Raw genomic sequence first — 20,570 nt, 5'->3', positions numbered from 1 at the left:
AATGAAGGATTATGTTTTGAATATTAAATTTGTGTTAGCATTAATAACTCTGATAATTTATGTTGCTGTGCAAAAAAACTCACATCCAAGGTTTGTCCTGCCAAACACTTGAGATTCTAAGCTTAAGCCTTCAGAATGGAATTTAGTTGATTAATAAAATGCAAATATAATTTTTTTAAAAACATATTAAAACATATTAAACAGTTGTGATATTTTTGACCTCAAGGTCGATTTAGTAGTTGTTCTGTAGCTTTTATCATATCACATGGTCTTCATCATCAGAAGGACTTGGCATAGTTGTTCATGGAAATGTAGACAGAAAGTCCTTAAAGTTGTCAGAAATCTACATCTACATGAAGTTGTTATAGAAAGCTCCAGAACAGCTAGGTGAGATAATTTTGTCATCTTTTCTCTACTTTAGAGCAATGAAATAAACAAAATTTGGAAAAGCAGTTAATAATGTCAGTTTTTACATTCCTCATATTTGTAACAAATAAAATAATCACAGAATGGTACCAGTATGCAGAATAAATTAAACACTGCATGTGTTTTTTTTTATTTGTTCCATTAATGAGGATTTCCCTCATCATTAAAAATATTCTTCCATATATGCACACCGGCACTCTGTTGTCATTCTGTACAATGAGGCAAAATCTCACATCAGGCTGTTTTGTAGGAAATATAATTAACCACAATTCAAACATTTTTTTTTACAGATTTACAACACACACTGAAGTCAGTGTGACTTGATGACAGTTTCATCCTCTCTCCTTTTTATTTTGCACTGCAGAGCTGAAAAGATGGTCAGACATGTAGACATAGAAAATGGAGCTTTCAGCAGGTTTTTCTTTGGTATTTTAGCACATACAGCATAAAGTAATTGGAAAAGGCACTAAAACCAAACATACTGTAGTCCAATCCTGATTTGCTTCAGGGAATTATTGGAAATGTTTTGTGAGAAAGTAGAGGAACTGTTACTTGAGAAAACAGTGTAAATAGAGAACACAAAAAGAAAACGCAGACAGAGGTACGAGGAGAGTGGGATAAACAAACATTTCTGGTCATTTCATCTCGTCTCAGAAATGTGAGCACACCTTCCTGAAATATCAAAAATATCTCTCGGGTAGAAAAACACACCAGAACAAGCTAGATTTTTTTGCAGCACATAAAAAAACTATGTTTCATGTGTTTTTTACAACTTGAAGAGGCAGGCTCCTTCTGATGGAGATGTGGCTGGCACAAAACATGCTCGCAAGACTAGAGGTTAATGGATCGAAGGCACCACAAACCACAGCTCCTGAGACGAAAGTGTGAAAAATGTTGTGTGCTCAGGGGAGATAATCCAACAGTCTTTCTGTCTCTGCCATAGAGGCTCTTAGTTCCCTGCAGGCCCCTTCACATCCAGAGACTGTTGGGCGGCTCCTGCCTGCAGGTTGCAGGCTGACGGGTCACAGTAACCATTAGGACCAGCTGCACCGGGAGGCCCAGGCACACCGGGCTGTCCGGGAACACCAGGAGGTCCCCTCTGTCCATCCCGACCATCCTGACCATAGCCAGGTTTGCCTGGCTCACCTGTGATCACAAAAATCTTATTATACAGGATGTTACTTGCTAGATTTAAACATAACAAGATCTAAAAGGCAAAATGTACTCACCTGGAAGTCCAGGAGGTCCTGGCTGACCTTTAGGTCCGCGCACAGTTTGCCCTCTGGAGCCTCTGTCACCCATTTCACCTGTAACAAACATCATGTAATGAAGACAGACGTTTGTCACTTGACAACAATGACACCTTACAATACTGTACATTCATTACCTTTTGGTCCTTTCACTCCAAGAGGTCCAGGTGGTCCTTTGAGTCCTGGAAGGCCTCTTGCTCCTGCCTGCCCAGGGAAGCCATTGTCTCCTGGAGGCCCTGGAGGCCCCGGAAGTCCAGGTTTGCCAGGTAAACCAGCTACACCAGACTCTGGCCTTCGTAAACTAGCAGCTAACTGAGCCAGCTGCTCTGTTGGAGCACAACAGAAATAATATGATGAGCCATCAGATGCAGAACTGGCAGCTAAATATTTGCAGTCGACTGTTATCAAGGGAAATTTTAAGACAGTAATGCTTTGTGATAACTTATGCCATAGCATAAAAAGGCTCATTTCTGAAAGCCCAAAGCAACTCTGACAGAAGAGACGGTCCAGGAGCTCTTATGCTTCACTTCAGAGAGAAGCATAGCGAGGTGAAACTGTGTTCATGGTATCCCTCGAGCTTCTCCTGTTTTTCAACCTTTTTCCACAGAACCTCAGTAAATTGAGCAGAAAGGAGATAATACTCTTTATTTCAAGCAATCAGCGACAGGAAATTTATGTTCGTGGCACAATGGATCTAATATTAATCTCCTGTGGCTCCTTGCTGCATGGTATTTTGCACTTAAAGATTCCAGTTTTCTGGCTCCTGATGAAAATTCATGCAGTGGCTGCTTGACTGCTCTTTTTTAAGATTTCCTTTCCAGGCAGACTCTTTGCTCGGAGCGGAGGAGTGCAGGTCTGCTGGAGGTGAAATTAATTTTTCAGCACATCGGGTATAAAAAAGTCATGAGTGTAGGAGATGAGTTGTGAAGACGTAAGAGCAAAGAATGAAGAGAACAGTGGTTGTGACTTCAGTGAAACATTTCTAAAGCTCAAAGAGAAAAATCTTTCATCCATCAAATAAACAAAGGCTGAAGCTTATTTCATGTTTTGGTTATGAGACCTTCCCTTTTGAACTTGGGAGTATTCAACCGCCCAGATCAATGACACAATGGAGGGGAGGCTCTATGTGTGGTTGTATAATGAGGCATTCTGGGAAAGATTAAAGTCATGAAATGAGGCAAAGGGAATGATAAACGGGGTCAAAGGCCTATCGGTTCTTACCTTGCATGACTCGCATGCAAACTTGTTTGATGTGCTGATCACTTGGCTCTTTACCCTGGAAGAAAAAAGATGACATAATATATGTCATGACAGCGTCTAAAAACATTTACATCAAGGTTCCACAGTGCATTTATCCAGTGAAAATAGTACTCCTACTATTTTAGTGACTTGCCTGTTTTCATCACAGTTTAAAGTTCATGGTATATGCACTTATAAAACATACTTGATAAACTCAAAATGCAATCTGGTGAAGCTAAAAACGAGGCTTCAAATCCCCTGACAGGTTGGTATTGTGGAGATAAATGGATCTCCTTCTACAACAACACAGGTATTGAATTTAAGTTGAGATTTTACCGATCTCGATAAGAAAGTGTTCTTTTTACCCGCCTCCTCTGCAGGGATGTCAGAGTGCAGGTGAGCTGGGATTCTGATTTCCTGAGGCAAAAACTTTAAATCCCAATGAAGCACCATTTTCGGAGCATCTTGCTGACATAATTCCCTGTATTCCCCTGCTGCTGCAAAATATTTTTATATTTTATAAGATTATCAAAAGGACATCAGAATAACAGGGATAAAAGTGTTCAGGGAGAAGTCCAGAGGGGCTTATGCATGGCCTCCACTTTAATAGTTTTAAAAATATATTCAGTAGACTTTAAGGGAGTACACATTTTAACCAAATGAGAAGGAGAGTTATTTAGTGCTCCTATATCTTCTAGCCTCAACTAGTTAAGTGTTTAGGAATATGAAGATTAGATGTGTGGATCTGTAACTTTATTTAAAAGTAAAGCATGAAATGATTGCATAAGATACAGGAAAGTTTTTCATTTACAATTTTTCTTTTATATTTGTATATGTATATTATTTAGACAGAGTTTGTGTGTCTTTGTTATGCTTATCTGTTTGTTGTTTTGATTTTAACCTGTACAAATAAACTCAAATACACAATTATTAATTCTTATTTAGGAGTGTGAGGGTTCAAAACTCTGTCATGTCTTTTTGAAAGGAACTTTTGTCTCTGTAGTTTCTTAACGGGTTAAATTCTAGGAATTAGAAGTTAATTGTTTAACCTGTGGCATTTGCTGTCAAATTGGTGCATACATATGGACAGTTTGTTAACAGAGAGGCATAGTTTTCCATTTTCTGATCTTTAATTGTGTACAAAACCAATGATATATCCCCTAGTTCGGTCAAGGAAACAGCCTTTCTTCTACTGCACTACACAGAGAGTAAAACTCACTCTATATAAAAAGGGACTGTTTACATTAATTTGTCTACCCTCTGTAAGTCTTAATGCTGACATAAAGGTTTTAGGCTTCAGTTTTCGGTCAAAGACAGTTAGCTTGTGTTTTCCTCTCTATGGCACTCTGCTGCTCAGGTATTGTAGGTATACAGATACTATAGGGTAAGATGTGTTTTCTTTTGGACGTACCGCAGGACCCTGGGTCCCTCTCACTCCAGGTAGACCCCTATTTCCCTGCATCCCCCGAGGTCCAGGTGTGCCAGGTGGCCCCTCGATGCCAGGCTGGCCTCGACTTCCCTCAGGACCTCGTCTGCCAGGCTCACCAGGGTTACCAACCTGGATAGAACATAGGGTACAAGACCAGAGAATTATTACAAAACTCTTAATGGTTTAACACCACAGGAAACACTAAGATACCATGTTAAAATAATCTGCTTGAACTCACATCTCCTTTTGGTCCACTCTCTCCAATTTCACCCTAGAAGACAATTGGTAAAACAAACAAGATGGAAACAGGATGAATTGTACTTCTGTGACAGAATAATTGCAGTAAAATAACATTTTGTGTTTGTGTAACAACTTACAACATCCCCTTTGTCTCCGGGGTTTCCCTCATCACCTGGCGAACCCTATGAAAATACAGTCTGTAAGTGATTTATGCAAAGCAGCCCACTTCTTTATTTAAATGCCATGTTAGTGTTTATAAGATTAATATCAGGATTTCATACCTGCTCTCCTTTAGGTCCTGCTTCTCCACGATCTCCCTGTAATGAACAAAACAAATGTGCTAAGTAACTAAATGCTCATTGCTACAGGTCAGAGTGTTTTTGTCCACACTAGAGGGAGCTGGTCAGCTTTTTGTTGGTGAGAATTAATCTTTAACACAATAGCTTTCAATCTGAAAAGCTTTCTGAATGGAATTGTGGTGTTTTCTTACCCTCTCTCCTTTCACCCCTGGCAGGCCAGGAGGACCGGGAAGACCAGGAAGGCCGGGGTCACCTTTGGGTCCCTATAACAAATAAACAAGCACATCTGATAAGTAAAACTCCCAAGCGGGGTTAATGTATCTCAAAATAAAGCACTTTGGCTCTTCATTTTCAAGCTACTTTATAACCCATAACACCTGATAAGATTTCTGAAATTATAAGAATGTCAACATTGTTAATAACTCAAGTTTAAATGTTAGGATATGTTGTGCGCCATAATTTCCACACAATGTGCTCATAATTAACATTCAGCATTGTGAGTTATTCTCTCGGCCATGTTTGTGTGTGCCATTCCGCTTTGATCGCTGACCCACTGTCTGAGGAATGCCAGGAGAACAGAGAGCTCTTTCAGCCCACTGCTTACTAGTCTCCCCTTACTGTGAAAATAGACCTCATGTGAGATCCAGTCCAGGTCTATTCTCTGAGACATTCCAGAGAAACAACAGCCAGGACTCAATACCCCTCTGAGGCTTTTCCCCCTTTTCAGCGTCTTTCATTCAGTGTATTATTGTTAGGGTGCCTCTCCTTGTGAAAAATACAAATTAATTTAAATTGTGTTCCGCAGCTTGCGTGTTAATAGCTGATAACTTACCCTGGCTCCTGGCTTGCCGGCTGGACCTACATAGCCTTGTTCGCCCACATTTCCCTGTAGGGAAGAAGAGGAAATGATAAGAAAGTAAAATAGATGTATGAATAGAATTTAAACAATGGAAAAACAACCAGGATGAATACTCACAGGTTCACCAATAGGTCCAACAGGTCCCACCTCTCCCTGTTCTCCACGCTCTCCCTGTGGTGTGACAGTAAAATGACACAAAGACACATCAGAGAGGGGATAAAAATCATGGCTGTTCTTCCTGCATGTATGATGCTCATACTTACTGCTTTGCCAGCAGAACCTAATGTTCCAGGGAGGCCTCCTTGACCAGCATCTCCCTGCACAAAGAAAACCAAAGCAGCTCTCATATTTTGAAAATTAAAAAAGAAAATTAAAAAACAGCTAATTGTTAATAATTAATCAAGCAGACAACCTTAGCGCCACTCTGTCCTTTTGGTCCAGGTGAACCCGGCAACCCCTAAAACAGAGAACACGTTTAGAAGAGATGCAACAATAACCAGGTAAACATTTTCTCATGACAAAAAGGAAGAAAAACTTTCAAGCAAAGTGCCATTTTTTCAAAGGAAAATTCAGCTCACTACAAGAAACACTGTGTATAAAAAAATAATAATAATAAGCTTCAAGTGATAAAAAAGTGCTCTTGGTGTTTAAATCAGGCGATGACTTTCACGCCTACAGAATCTTTATTAATGCTGCCACAGTCAGGTTGCTCATGTTTGCCAACTGATTCTCATTACTGCCTTTCATTCGGCTAATCACAGATTAGAGGGCTGGGAAAAATTTGCTCTCACATTTCTGTCTGAGGAAGACGGTAATTACTAACACGTTGTATGTGTGTAATATCATAGAGGAAGAGAATTCAGTATTTGCTTTAAAGGTTAATCTAGAGAAAATAGGTCAACTTCAATTTATATTGTGTACTTTTTAAAAATAAAACATGCAATAAAATTATTTTAAGTGCTGCTTGTTTAGTTTGTGGTGCAATATGAGTTGTGGTACTTTAAACTGCTTCAGCGGAGTTTACTCAGGTGCATCCAATCAGAGTCAGTCTTGACAGTTTGGGGGTCAAAGGTCATACTCACTGGAAGCCCCTGAAGCCCAACCTCTCCAGGAGCGCCTGCCTTCCCAACATCTCCCTGTGGAGGGAAACAGACAATGAAGATAATACTGCTCCTAACAGCAACGCCTCGATGGAAGTGTTTATGTAATAATAAGATGTATTTGTTTTACACATAAAACAGTAGAATAATGCTATACCTTTGCTCCTGGCATCCCAGGAATACCCTCACGACCGTCAACACCTGGTAAGCCCTGGTGGAAGAAAGGGGAAACTGAAATTAGTTTTTTGCAGACAGTGTATCCGAACATTAAAGTTTGTTTGTTGTTATTGATCAGACACTCACAGCCTCTCCCTTGGGACCTGGAAGGCCTGTGATTCCTCTTGGCCCTTGAATACCCTGAACAACAAAGAAGAAATACATTTTCAATACATATGTTAAAACAATAGAAACAAAATCCAACCTACCAACATGCCCGTTATGATGTGTCTACTGACCGTTTCACCTTTAGGCCCAGGCTCACCCATCACACCTCTCTGGCCTTGATCCCCCTGAAATAATGCAAAGAACCATATATGACTCATACAGTGCATCCCACAGTTGTTGCAGAAACAAAAACATCTACATTATTGGACAAACTTACAGTTGCCCCTGCAACACCCTGGGGACCTGGATCTCCATCGGGACCTCGAGCTCCCTGCCAGAGGACAATATTTTAAAGGATAAGCATTTTAAAAGACAAATATTAATGTGATAGACCCTGAATTGGCAAGTGATTTATAAACAACCTTGATGTGTATAAAAGGTATCATGAGCTTGCGTAGAAATCGCAAAACCACTTACCATCTCCCCCTTGGGGCCTATCATTCCCATGGCTCCACGAATCCCCTGAGGGCCCTGAAATAACAAACAGATCCAACAAGTGAGCAGAGTAAAAAAAAAAAAAGAGAACCTGACACAGCAGAGAGCAAACTGTAACTTGAAAGGCTCTAAAATCATCAAATAATACAGCATCTAACCATTGGTCCCTGGGATCCGACCTCCCCTGAAGCTCCCTGGTCTCCTTCCTCACCCTGAGTGTGTGAATGAGAAACAAAAACATCAATAGTAGCAGCAGTAACACAGAAAAAACATCATTATAAACCATATCTTAAAACATGATGCAACTGGCATCTCATCTGTGCCTCGCTTTTCAAACGGAGGCTGTTTGTTCCTATCAGCTGTGAGTTAATTAGAAAATGAGCCAGCAATTCTTAAAAGTGTTTAATACCTAGTTTTTAATGGATTGCAAGGGGGGCAAAAGCAGACGGTTTAACTCCAAATTACTGTTCTCCTGCCTTGCAAATTACAAATAATTTATGTGCTGACTCAGTGGTAGACCTGCGGAGGGATATTCATTAAAATAGATAGCAGTAGGGGTGTTCGGGCTTTGCATATTTTCTGTCGTTAAAAAAGGCAATTTCTTCTTTTAATTGTGTGTATTAGAAGTGGCTATTAAGACAAGTAAACAACACACATCTGACAATCAAATATTACACAACAGACAAGTGAACACGGTGAAACAGGTCAGCATTTGTTTACATCACCGAGCAGAGCAGAGAGAGAATTTTCAACATAGTTTTAATTCTGCTTGATTGTCTCTACTGAAAAATTAAGCAGCCCATATTCTTTTAATAGAGACAATGTTTTTGTTCTGCAAAAAGAGGAAGATAAAAGCTTGAGTCAGCCAGACTGCTGAATGATTAAAAGAAATGTCTTCACTTTCTAGCAGTTTGATAATGGTGAAGTGGAATATCTTCACGTTTTTGCTTCTTAGGTTTTCAAGTGAATAAAGATCACTGATATTGTTGTATTTTTAATGTAATTACTGGGGCATATCATTGTTTCTGTTCATTGTTTGAGGGCTTACAAATGCACTCTGAAGCTACAGGACTACAGGATGTGCCACTAAACAGTCATTCAAATACTAATTTTATATTTCAATATTCTCCTCTAATACTGTGGGATAATACGTTTAGCCCCAGCACAACATGTGGCCGGTCCATTGTTAACTGTAAATATCTTTACATATGTGAATTTGTGAATGGAAAAACAGGCAAAAGGTCCCTCAAATGAAACTTTCAGTGAAGGAGAAAATCATTCCGGGGGACAGAGCACAGACTGACAGTAAATCATATCCTGGCATGGGGTGATAAAGGGAGATAGGCCCAGACTCATTTCCATTTATATAGTGCATGGACACATTACAGGGAAAGGGGGTAGTTGTGCTTGAACATCATTTCAAATAAATCATCCTCCGTGCATTACAAGGAGTCAGGGGCATTACACACAGGCATGTATCACTTCTTGAAATAGAGCAGCGCAAATAATACTTGTCTCAAAGGCGCCAGGAATCCCCTTTTTCACGTTTAAGTTGTGCATAATTTTTGTCCGATGTGGCATGTGTGACAGTTGTGGGGGGAAATTTGTATTTTTATGTAACCGTTTATGTAGTTTTATGTGTGAATGCGATCACTGTGTTGATCTAACTGGACTATGAATACTTGCAAACATTATTTTTCCCAAAATTGAGTATATTTTACCTTGTGTCCTTGTTTCCCGGGTTCCCCTGCTTCACCTTTTACACCTTTGTGGCCCTGGAAACAGACAGAGAAAAGAGGGAACACCAATTAAACACATTATATCATGTCACAAGCATGATTTTAGCACAACACAACAGTCTTGCCTTCAACTCACCTTCATGCCAGGAAGGCCAGGATGTCCGGGGGTCCCAGGTGGACAGGAGTTTTGACACTAAATAACGACATAAGTCAGAAAATATTTTAGGGTATGTTGCGCAACAAAAAAAATCTTAGTCATAATCTTCAGAGAGCAAACCTTTACCAGGTCAGCACTGCCTTGCATTCCAGCTGCACCCTGCAGTTGAGAGAAAATGTGTGTTAACGCTTTCATATCACAGTTTATCAGCGTCACGATGAATCTAAGTAGCTTGTAAATCACTAGAGAGAGGACGTGTGTGTGCAGCGGTAGCATTACTTCAGTTCTTTGCCTGCATCATGCTCTTTCCCTTGTGAGATATCAGGTCAAATGTAATAATTTACACATCTTGTGAGCTGTCAAATGAAGTTGTGTCACTTACTCTGGGCCCTGTTGGTCCAACAGGTCCCTGTGGCCCTCTCACACCCATCGCCCCCTGTGGTAAGAAACAAATGGTGTCAAAAGCTACACATGAAGAAGAAATATACAGTTTTCTCTATCACAGCAGGATAGTAAACTAGTGTCAGCTAGATCAGCTTGTGGAAAGATGAGAGCTGAAATACATTCATCCTGGATGTTCTGTCAAGTGTCATAAAAAAATATAGACTCTGCTAGCCTAAAAGCATAAGCATAGTGTTTTTTGATAAATATCTTAAGTATAGTTTATAGTTTAGTATAGTAGTTTTCATTTCCTACTCAAATGTAACTCAACCTGATTTTAGCCAGTACAGTTTATTTTGCTTTTGAGTCTGCCATGTAGCATAGCTGGCTCACTTCTTATATTCTTATGTGAAAATAGTCATGCAGAGGAAAAGTACTTTACTATTTTTACTATTTTCATATATGGTGATTGAAATGTACTGTGACACGTTGAGATCTCTATCCCTATCTGTATATCCACACTCACTACCCTGAAATCCAATTTAATTTGGTACTGACAGCTACAGCCAAAGGGCAAAATTATAATAAAATAAATCACAGTCCTAACTTTAAAGTAAACATGATTTCTGGGATATGAAGTGCTGATAAAAAACTGACCCTTTAGGCAATTTATTCAGATGAAATGCTTATGTATTCTTTATTTTGTGTTGATTTTCTAGTCTTATATCAATTCCTAAATTTTCTTAGAATATGTAAAAAAGGCCCCAAAATGCATTTGACAAGAAAATGTTTGTAAAATAGAGCACTTGATTGTACAGTATATAGTGCACATTGTATGTGTGTGTTAACGTGTTCTTTAATAGTATGTGTGTGCACAAATGTGTTTTTTCACAAGATTTTTGAAGTTTCAGGAGTCACACCTTTTTCAGTTCATGGACACAACGGTACTTAAAGTCTTCATCATGTCAACTTGGACTGCCTTTCACTTTTTTGTTGGCTAACACATAAAGATGAACACATATGTCCTGTGATTGGCCAGTATAATGTTGTAGCTTACCAACACTTCACTGCTTGTGCAAGTTTTTGATGTTTCAGTCTTAATTATATTAATTAAAACACTGTAACAGTCTTTTTCTCTGTACTCACAGGTGGTCCAACTTTTCCCAATTCACCTGGAAGTCCTCCAGGCCCAGGAGGTCCCTGTTAAAAGTCACATTCAGATAGAGTTGAAATATTTTATTGTAACACAATTTTGATGCAACTTAACAAAATTGAGGTAGCACAATAGAAAATGGGGCATTGACTGTGTATCATAAAATAATGACTTACAGGGGGTCCATCTGGCCCAACACCCTGGGGAGAAACATATAAAGTATGACCCAATATTGTGTACAGTTTGATGGACATGTGACAAGAATGAACTTTAGATAAACAACTAGATCAAGGTGAGGAGACTATGTGTAACTCACAGCTGTTCCACGAGGTCCAGTTTTTCCAGGTTCACCCTAAAATCAAAGAAAACACATTAGATAGATAGCAAAAATATTCTTTAATCACATCAAACACACGTTATTTCAGTTTATTACAGTTATTACTGTTTGTACACTGAGGCAAAAACTATGATCAGGTAAAACTGAGCTGTGTGAGACTGCAGACGGTCTGAGTTAACATTCCTCTAGCTCATCACATGACTGAGCTGGCCACACTTGACCCAGCAATGTTTAGCTTAATGAGGAGCGATGTTGGGGCTTCACTCCCCACGGAGATTACACAGAAAACTTGCAGGATTAAGTCTCATTTGTCATGAGGAATTGGTTTATGCACTGCAGCTCTCCCTGCCATGCCAAAAAACCGGACAGCAGCTTGGCACCATTTCACTGACGGCCTCTGAAGCAGGAAAAGCAAAGGCTCATTAGTCACTCACTTTCTGTCCGGGGGGACCGTCGGGCCCAGGATCTCCAATAGGGCCGGTCAAACCCTGCAGAGAAGAGACATCAGGCTTAACTAATACATCATAACAAACCTTAGAGTGCTTGAGTGCCTGCATATTTTCACCTTGCGTGTGAATCTGAAAAGCAGCATGAAATACTATCCTCTCTCTGTCAATATTTCTAAATTCAACATTCAACCCCTATATGTTACATCATCATAACATAAGCATACTCCTTATGGGAGGAGCCCTACGATGTTAATATTCACAAGTGGGATTAACTTGAATAACCCCCTCCTCTAAAGTGTTTCAATACATACTGCACTGCGGGTTAGTGTTGCTCAGTCAGATTGAAATGAAAGAGTTTACGAACACGTCATGACGCCCATAAGATCGTGTTCGACCTATCAGACACACAGAGAAGCCAGCAGCAGGGCAGAGGGCAAAAGTCTCAGACGACAAACCAAGCAGAGAGCAACATTCCTTTGGCTCATTTCAAACAAGCCCACCGACAGAAATCATTCCACACTGTTTTGAGGATTCTCAACAGGAGATACCAACAGCAGCCAGCCAACAAAGCTGCTATTGTTTTCAAAATCCCAGCCAATGTATCCACTAAGAACACAGACAATGAATCAGAATTCATGTATAAAAACAAACACATTTTATAATTGCTGAATGTAGAAACACATTCTGGATGGACATTGAAATAAACCATTAATCACCAATATTAACTGATATTTCATTTGCCTAAACTTATACGGTGAATTAAAATCACCTACAGTATTGCCAATGTCCATCATTTGCACCAGTATTATGTTTGGATGTTTTTCTAACCCTTTTTGTTTTTTACTCTGAGGCGAGTCACAGTTGATTACACTCAGGCCCTAGTTTGGACAAAAGCAGTGCCTCACTGTTACAAAGGAAATTTGTATTTGTTCATCCTGTTTAATAAATTCCTCACATTTTTGTACACATTTATCCAAGATCCCCCGCTCCGAAATTTCATTGGCCCACTCTAGGAGACTGATAAGTATGAATACATGGTGGGAGGATCGTACTTTGTGGTTCCACCTCCTTGCAGCCTGGAGTGTTGCATGTAGACCTCACTGAGGCAAAAACAAAAGATATGCAATATGAATATAAAACATAGAGTACTTACATCATTTCCAGGAATTCCAGGTAACCCTGAAGACCCGGGTTTACCTGCATCTCCATCAGGTCCCTAAAAACAAAGGTCCCACATACATGAAAAGCCCTACAATAAAGAGCCCTACAATATATTATTTAAATTTTTATCAAACTTTATAGTTACAGGATAACCGTCCTCGCCATCTTCTCCCCTTTCCCCCTGAAACAAAAGAGATTCATTGTTTTCAGGGAGCACAAACAATGAACTATTTGCCACTTGATATGAACAATGTCATAGAGCTGAGAGAACTTACAGCAATCCCATCAATTCCCGGGACACCTGCAGGTCCAGGAGGGCCAGCAGATCCTTGATTCCTCTGAGTAATAAAAACAAATATATATATATAATAAAGAAAATATGAGTTAATATATCTGAAAACCAATTTTTGCCATGTTTGCTAGTGCCATACTGCTACACTATCAATATGAAAATGGGAAAATGGGAACAGGTGCACCGCCTTACTGTTTGTTGCTAGAAAACTAAACTGTCTCTTGGATACATTAAATACGTTACAGCCTACAGAAATGGTTTTTGATTGTATAAATTCACCAGCATTTGGTAGATTAGAGTTTACAAAAACAGAGAGTTTATAACAGGAACTCCAGACAAACTTAAACTTTTTTTCCGTGACAGATGTCCAATAAACTTTCAAAATGAAACAGTCCCAAACTCTATCCATAATTGCAGGTGAAATCAATCTTGTTATTTTAGCCGAAGCATCAAGAAAACACTCACCTGCACTTCTGTCACATCAGTCTACAGAGACAAGGAGAGACAAGAAAGGCAGAAACTGAATAAGTCTTACTTGAGCGGAGCAAATAAGGACAAGCTGCAGGAGCAGAACCAGAAGTGGCCCTCTGAGGCTGGGGGCCCGAGCCATGATCTCCCCGTGGGCAGGAAAGGTAAAAAATTGTAGTCCTTTCTCTGGGATTTGTTGGGCTGAAGGAGCCCCCGACAAAACGGCCAAACTGAATCCGCTTCAGCTATCTAGACCGTCCGAGGTCCCATAGCCATCAGGGGCTCATGTATATTCATGCAATGTTTGGTTACAGGAAGGGATTGGAGGGTTTGCAGAGAGGACACCGCGGGGAGGGGTCACACTGCAGACCCCACCAATAGGCAGGATCAGCGGGTTATTTAACCTCTGCTGTGACCCAAAATGATTTTATTTCAACTAAAACCGAGTGTGGCAAATTAAAGTTTTCCCTCAAATCATAAAAAATCGCTCATGAGGACGACAAGATCAAAGACAAAGATAACATTTTGGTCAACAAACAGTTCTTTTACGCACACAGTTGAATGGTGCTTGATTTTATTTGCCTCTCCATTAATGGCTCCTATAGCTAAACCAATAGGCCTATTTGAAGTTTTGCAGACTGCAGATTCAGAATGTGGCTCATTATGCACTGTAGTTAATTTCATTCTCCTTACCGATGTTCTGGCAGGGAGGTCATAACAAGCTTCTGTCCGGGCTCGCGTCACATCACAATGAATCAGCATCGATTGGAGTTCAAACTTGACAAATAAACAGAAAAGAAAATAATAAATCAGCAGTGGCAGTAGCATTAAGTGTGCGTTGTGTCCCCTAATCCCGGAACATATGTTGAAGATCCACCAGGCCCGCGCCCGAAGTGCAAGAAGCTGTTTCCATTAATTAAGCTTTCGTCTGCATTTTCTCCAGCATACAGGAAGAGCAGAAAGAAGGCGATGTTTGCACTGTAGATTAGTAACAATCTGGGACTCATTATGGAAACATGACTATGGGCTATAAAAGTTTATAAAAGAATTATAATGTGGTCAAAGCTGGTAAATAAATTCATATGCGTGCACAACAAAGGCGTTCATGACAAATCTTTGAAAATTATGCACCTTAACTGCATGGTGTGGTATTGCAGGATTGTATGGCCTGTGCACTGCTTGTGCTCTTAGGCAGAACCTGCAACAATTTCCACATATTTGTCTGTACAGCCTGAATGAAGAGACAGCAGACTGCAGCTTCTACACATGTCACAGACAGACCAAACAGGCTGGTGAGAAAACGCAGGGTTTCCCAAACTTTTGCATGTCAAGGACCCACGAATGAAACCTAAGAAGTCGCTGCTTCTATACTCATAGTGTAGGTACAATACACAACCAAGCAAAGGTTTAGAAGTTTAAGAATCAAGAGTACAACTTCTCATCGTGGATAATGGTCTCATGCACATGGTTAGCATTGTCCAAGGAATGACTAATAAATAAGCAATTCAAATCGAGCACAATGGTGTCATGTAAAATAAATATATAAATACATTTGTACATATATATATACATACACAAAATTAAACTTAATTAAAAAAAAATCAGAATAATATTGAACAAAATGCCAATTTATGATATATTAACTAGACAAAACAAATTGACATTTAAAATGTCTTTAAGCCAGGCAGGTCTAATAGAAAGAAAATTAGCCATCTAGGCTAACTCTGGCTCATTTACAATTGTTTTTTTTTATTATTAATGAGCATTGTCTCTGTCAAATAAATAAATTAAAATAAAATAAATAGTTAATTTAAAAAAATGCTCATGACATTCCTCAATGAAATGTGAGGAGATAGAACTATAAGTTGTAGTTGTAAAGTGACATGAAAAGTGGTAGTAGTCTCCCTGTACTTTAACTTTAGTGCCTGAGGGTCTTCTCAGGCCTCTGTAAGTGCTGGGATGTCCAGGGGCCGTTTGTAGGTCTGAGAATGGGTGAACTTGTCAGTGAGGCAATTGAATGTGAATAATTGTGACAGACAACTGAATGAGACAATGACAACTGGATTTGACTCCCTTAAATTAAAAAAAATGCATAGGTCTTGCTTTGGTTGCAACAGATGTGATGAAGGTGTTAACAGACGTACCGGAACGGCCATCACCGGGTTGTCCTTTAGTTTTCCAATCAAAGTGAAACCATCCAGACTAACTTTTTGCCGGCGTGATATGTTCTGAGAACCGATCATGACACAGTCCACGAAGAGTGTTACAGAGAGCCTATTGACGTCCAGCAGGACTCTGTGCCACTGCTCATTGAAAAGAAAAGGCAGAGAGCTGAAAACAACAGTCTGCCTCCCGGTGTCCGCCGCCGTGAAGGTGAACTCCAGAGACTCAGACTCCCCGTTAAGTCTGACTGACAGCTGCTCGTCGCCATTCACATCCTGCATTTGCCAGATATTCCAGTGTTTAGTTATGGTGCTGCCACTCATGCGCAGCACGGACACAAAGGCAAACTCCTCCGGTAGACCCAGGGGATAAGCTGATCTGAAAGAAAGAGAGAAGACTATTAAGCCCTCAGCTTGCATATCGAATAAAAAAACTAAAATTTTATGATGTTTCTGTGATACTGAACACTACTTTTATCACCTTATTGTTATTGTATATTATAATTATATATTATAATTGTTATATATAATTACCTTTTCTGTGGCTCTTGTGTGGTTATCGTGATCCAATCGTATTTATCGTATTTTGATAATATAAAATGTCATATTTGTATATATATCACTCACATTAAAATGGTGCAGTGTGATGGTGCAGTTACACCCAGTCTAAAATGTTCAGGACCATGGACAGGGTAATTGTCGTTGTACCAGCTAAACCACTGGGTGTCACTGTTTACTGGTACAACTCTATTTAAAGACCCTGCTCCATGCAGAACCACATACCTCGTGTTTATTCTGAAGTTGAATGCTGGGCCTATTTGATAAGCAACATGCTGAGGAGACGATCCAGCAACCTTTTTAACAGTGCCTCTTCTTGCCAGCTCAGCAATGTGGAACTGGGACACGATATAAAATCCTGAGGATGCAGGGACAGAAGAGAGGTTAAATCATAAATCATCTCAGAGGTCTTGTAATAGTCCCCTCAAGGTCTTGGGCAAATGCTACTACACAGTGAAGGATTTTTACTTCATTTTTTAAATAGTTATTATGGTGTCAATGTATTCCTGTAATGTTTCTTTTATGGGGCAAGGGTTTTATCATCAAGCTGCAAGAGAAAAATGTTTACAGTTAAATGTACAGCAGCTGCACAGTTTTTTTAAAGTCCACCTCCACTCAAAAGTTTGTTTTACTTATTGTTACTTTACTTGACTTCACTTAACTTAGATCTGAGTTTAAGACGTGCACATAGGAGCATGATTTATGGCATCACAATTAGTTTGGAAGTCAATTGTGGTTTACTATCCGACTTACACAAGTGTGATGTGGAAACTTGAAACCTCCAGCACATATAAACTGAGAATCAGTGAGGTATAGGAAAGATCTTGTTCCTAGTTGTTAAACTTTTTATGCATTTTTCTAGATAGGTAGACAGTATAATTTTACAAATTTTTAACAAGGTAATTGAACTTTTTAAGGAAAAACAACATTAAACATAAATTACTGTTCAGAAGTATTCAAAAATTGATATTTTGAATGTTTCATCATATTTCTGGAGGGGATCTTAAAGTTTTTACTGTTCTATTTTTTATATAGGACTAATATGTAGTTCTTTTTTCTATGAGCAGAGCAAATGTCAAGCAAATAAAAAAAGCAAGTGATGGTTAGTTTTTATGAATCCACCTGGAAAACGATCCTCCCCTACGTTGATCTGAGGGCACATGGACTGCTGCTCCATATGAATACCAACTTGAGATGAAAATCTCACAGCTGCAAGATGGAAACAGAAAGCAGCCCGTTAGTAGTCAGAGAGCGTGTGTGTGTGCTGTGGAGAGAGAATAAAAGCTCAGTGTTTGGAAAGCTGCAACACTGCCTTGAATAAATATTAGGCTATCTCTAACTGTTTGTGGTTTCCTCTTTAACACTTAAGCTCTAGATTGTCCTGTTTTTACACATCTGGACAGGAAGTTAAAGTTCTTTATCAAGTTTGAGTAGATGATTCACATAGCCGATGAATGATTACAGCATCCTTGATTTCTCCTTTTGCCAATAAGGATGCCGGCATTGTGTTTAACACCTGACACTATTCAAATGTGTGACTCAGGGTCGATGCTGTATTGTAATCTGATGCTTTGCCAGTATTGTAATTGACCAGTGCATTTTACTCAGTGATTTCTATTTTGTTGAATCTATATCCATGCACACAACCCAATGTTAGTGCTGCTACACTGACCCACACATACATGTCATAAAATATAGATAAGAGCAGCAGTACAGTATGTACAGAAGGAAGACAAGAATGATGCAAACACCTAATGGAAAAGGACTTGAAGCAATGTTCAGATAATAAGTGTCTTACATAAATGAATGCCAATTAGCAGAATTTGCCAGCTCTCAATGAGGTCTCTGCAATATGAGATGGCTCATTGTATATGTATGAGTAATAAAACAAAAACTTCACAATTATTCAATGTGTTAAAACATATGCGATAGCGCATGTCAACCACAGAGAAACCGCTTTGACAGAGAGGAGCAGTGGTCACAAACTGAAACTAACTAGCAGGGATGAACATATGAAGTATGTAGGGGACTGACTGATACTGTTAATAGACATGCAAGTAAACATGAGCCACCTTTGCAGCAACATTTGCACGGATGAAGTCCTTCATTGTTGAAATGCTCACATTATTTTGTCCATCCTTGTCATCGTTCTCTCACCATTTGCACCTACAATGAAGTGCAATAGAATACTTACTCTGAGAATGGAGTCCCGTGCAGAGATATTGTGGGATCACATAGCAGCAGCACAATGAGTACAATAGGATATTTCTGGAATGCAATCAGAAATTGTAAACCTTAACATGCATTATGATTGAGTAATTGTATTCAGTTGCATTGTGGCTGTCAGTGTAGAATTAAAACTGTCAGACAATACTGGTATCAGTTACATATGACACTTTTGAGTAAATTATTTACCTTTTAACTCCACCCATTTCATAGCTTGATCTGGAAATTTAAAAAAAAAAAAACACCTGCTGCTGGATGTTTCTTCAAATTGGCTTCCAGGACACTACAGGACCCTAGATAGTTGCTCCCTCAGCAGGAGTGAAAAACTTGAGGTCATAGCAGTGAAGGGTCTCTTATAGGCTTGACTGTTGTCATTTATTTGGGGAAGTGAGTCAACAGTCTCCACAGTGTCAACTTTACATTCCACTGGAGTTGTCCTGCACCCATCTTAGATTAAAGGTCCATGCTTCTTCAAGCATACACTTACAGTAATACATCACATTTGCAGTTCTACATTCATGATTGTGTATTATACATAATACCAAGTAAATTATCTGTGAAAGAGATGATGTTAACCTGTAGTGGCTTTATTTGCTCAACACTACTGGGAGCCACATTCTCTGTGATCTCTATGGTTGCACAGTTGCACTGGAAAGAATTGTTTCCAGTGTAAACTGAAAATCATTGCTGACTAAGAGGCAGTTCAAGCTGTGTCTATAGTGTCAGGCCAAGTGGCAGAACAAAAAGAAAAAAGAAAAAAAAGTTCTAATTCCTTTTTTTTAATTGTAGGAATCATATTTTGCATTGTTGGGATACTATCCAGAATCAATAATCTATATACAGTATATCCATGATGATGTTTTTATAAGGTAGGAAAGGTTATATAGTGAATTTGTATGTGTGGAAATGTGCGTGCAGGGAAATAAGACATGAAACTGCTGATTGTTTGTTCCTCCCCCACATTTCCTCCTTTATCTTGCCATGCTTCAATTCTTTCAAGTGATTAAGTAGCCTCAAGCACTGAAAGGCCAAATCTGACTATCTGAACACAAGTAACTCTGGTGATTGTAATTTTCTTTTTTAACAATGCTGTGTATGTTTGCACCATGTGATGACTTAATGATGAAAAAGGTGTTATTTAATGGTGTTTGTGGAAAATGATATAGCTACTTGTGCCCTGTTTCTTGAAACAACCCCTCAGTTTTCATTTTTAGAGTATACAATATAGCAAGAACACAATCCATATACACAGAGAAGTGCATTTATACAGGACTGTTGATAATTGCACATTACAACCCTGTGAGGATATTATAAGTACATATACTAGGCACACAGAAATTAAAGATTTTTATCACCTATTATTAACCTATTTGCGGTATACATTTTATTTGAGGATTCTTTGGGATGAGTCACCTCTTTCCTCTAATTTGAACACTCAAAACCCATGGCACTAAAGTCTTTTTAGTGACAGAAAATACCATTTCACAGAGACATGCACAGACCCACCCTATAGACTTGACTGATCAACCTTAGACCCTTAAACATGGTTCTTATTTAGTAGTAGGCATTCTTAAGCACTTTATAATTCTATACTCATGACAATGTCATTCATAGTAGCACAAGATGTGGAAAGATGTATATAGCCTATCTTTTATGAATAAGTATAATTCTAATACTTATTTTAACACAAAGGATGATTAGCAGTGTAATTGGGATATTATTATTGTTGTTTATTATTATTGTTGTTATTATTATTATTATTATTATTATTATTATTATTATTATTGTTATTATTATTATTATTATTATTATTATGTACACTACTC

General features: G+C 39.0%; 2 protein-coding genes across 5 annotated transcripts; both read right to left on the bottom strand.

Moving 5' to 3' along the window:
• Positions 1-521: 521 nt before the first annotated feature.
• Positions 522-15,366, bottom strand: col9a1b (collagen, type IX, alpha 1b). Of its 3 annotated transcripts, XM_044372504.1 has the most exons (34): positions 14,930-15,366; positions 14,492-14,575; positions 13,796-13,816; positions 13,314-13,376; positions 13,184-13,219; positions 13,031-13,093; positions 11,863-11,916; positions 11,408-11,443; positions 11,268-11,291; positions 11,085-11,138; positions 9,940-9,993; positions 9,684-9,716; positions 9,537-9,593; positions 9,383-9,436; positions 7,820-7,873; positions 7,644-7,697; positions 7,444-7,497; positions 7,298-7,351; positions 7,146-7,199; positions 7,000-7,053; positions 6,825-6,878; positions 6,155-6,199; positions 6,006-6,059; positions 5,860-5,913; positions 5,716-5,769; positions 5,075-5,146; positions 4,866-4,901; positions 4,722-4,766; positions 4,583-4,615; positions 4,327-4,473; positions 2,898-2,952; positions 1,814-2,002; positions 1,656-1,733; positions 522-1,572 (listed from the first exon to the last, which is right to left on the bottom strand). In XM_044372504.1, the coding sequence occupies exons 2-34, from the start codon at positions 14,558-14,560 to the stop codon at positions 1,376-1,378; spliced, it is 2,055 nt and encodes a 684-aa protein (XP_044228439.1). In that variant the 5' UTR covers positions 14,561-14,575; positions 14,930-15,366; the 3' UTR covers positions 522-1,375. The 3 variants fall into 3 exon arrangements, with proteins under 3 accessions (XP_044228439.1, XP_044228438.1, XP_044228440.1); XM_044372503.1 differs by having other exon boundaries at positions 14,492-15,366; XM_044372505.1 differs by lacking the exons at positions 13,796-13,816; positions 14,492-14,575; positions 14,930-15,366 and adding an exon at positions 13,866-14,101.
• Positions 15,367-15,467: 101 nt separating this feature from the next.
• On the bottom strand, positions 15,468-20,507 carry LOC122996804 (collagen alpha-1(IX) chain-like). 2 transcript variants are annotated; one of them, XM_044372507.1, is made up of 6 exons: positions 18,934-20,507; positions 18,713-18,786; positions 17,641-17,727; positions 16,744-16,876; positions 15,943-16,339; positions 15,468-15,780 (listed from the first exon to the last, which is right to left on the bottom strand). In XM_044372507.1, exons 1-6 carry the CDS (start codon positions 18,948-18,950, stop codon positions 15,736-15,738), a joined length of 753 nt encoding a protein of 250 aa, XP_044228442.1. In that variant the 5' UTR covers positions 18,951-20,507; the 3' UTR covers positions 15,468-15,735. The 2 variants fall into 2 exon arrangements, with proteins under 2 accessions (XP_044228442.1, XP_044228441.1); XM_044372506.1 differs by having other exon boundaries at positions 15,468-16,339.
• Positions 20,508-20,570: the final 63 nt, after the last annotated feature.

Source organism: Thunnus albacares, chromosome 14, assembly GCF_914725855.1.
Source record: "Thunnus albacares chromosome 14, fThuAlb1.1, whole genome shotgun sequence".
Lineage (NCBI taxonomy): Eukaryota > Metazoa > Chordata > Actinopteri > Scombriformes > Scombridae > Thunnus > Thunnus albacares.
Note: the sequence above shows the minus strand (reverse complement) of the source record. Positions and strands in the feature narration are given on the sequence as shown.

Bases quoted from the DNA above. Each gene is read 5' to 3' on its own strand.
- col9a1b (XM_044372503.1), bottom strand. From the start codon at position 14,626: ATGCTACTGCCACTGCTGATTTATTATTTTCTTTTCTGTTTATTTGTC. The intron at 6,200-6,824 runs GTGAGTATGACC...TCTCTGTTTTAG, and splicing joins TTGGGCTTCAGGGGCTTCCA to GGGTTGCCGGGTTCACCTGG. The intron at 5,770-5,859 runs GTGAGTATTCAT...TCTTCCCTACAG, and splicing joins TTGGACCTATTGGTGAACCT to GGAAATGTGGGCGAACAAGG.
- LOC122996804 (XM_044372506.1), bottom strand. The intron at 16,877-17,640 runs GTGGATTCATAA...CTGCATCCTCAG, and splicing joins AGGGGAGGATCGTTTTCCAG to GATTTTATATCGTGTCCCAG. The intron at 16,340-16,743 runs GTATGTGGTTCT...TCTTTCTTTCAG, and splicing joins AACTTCAGAATAAACACGAG to ATCAGCTTATCCCCTGGGTC.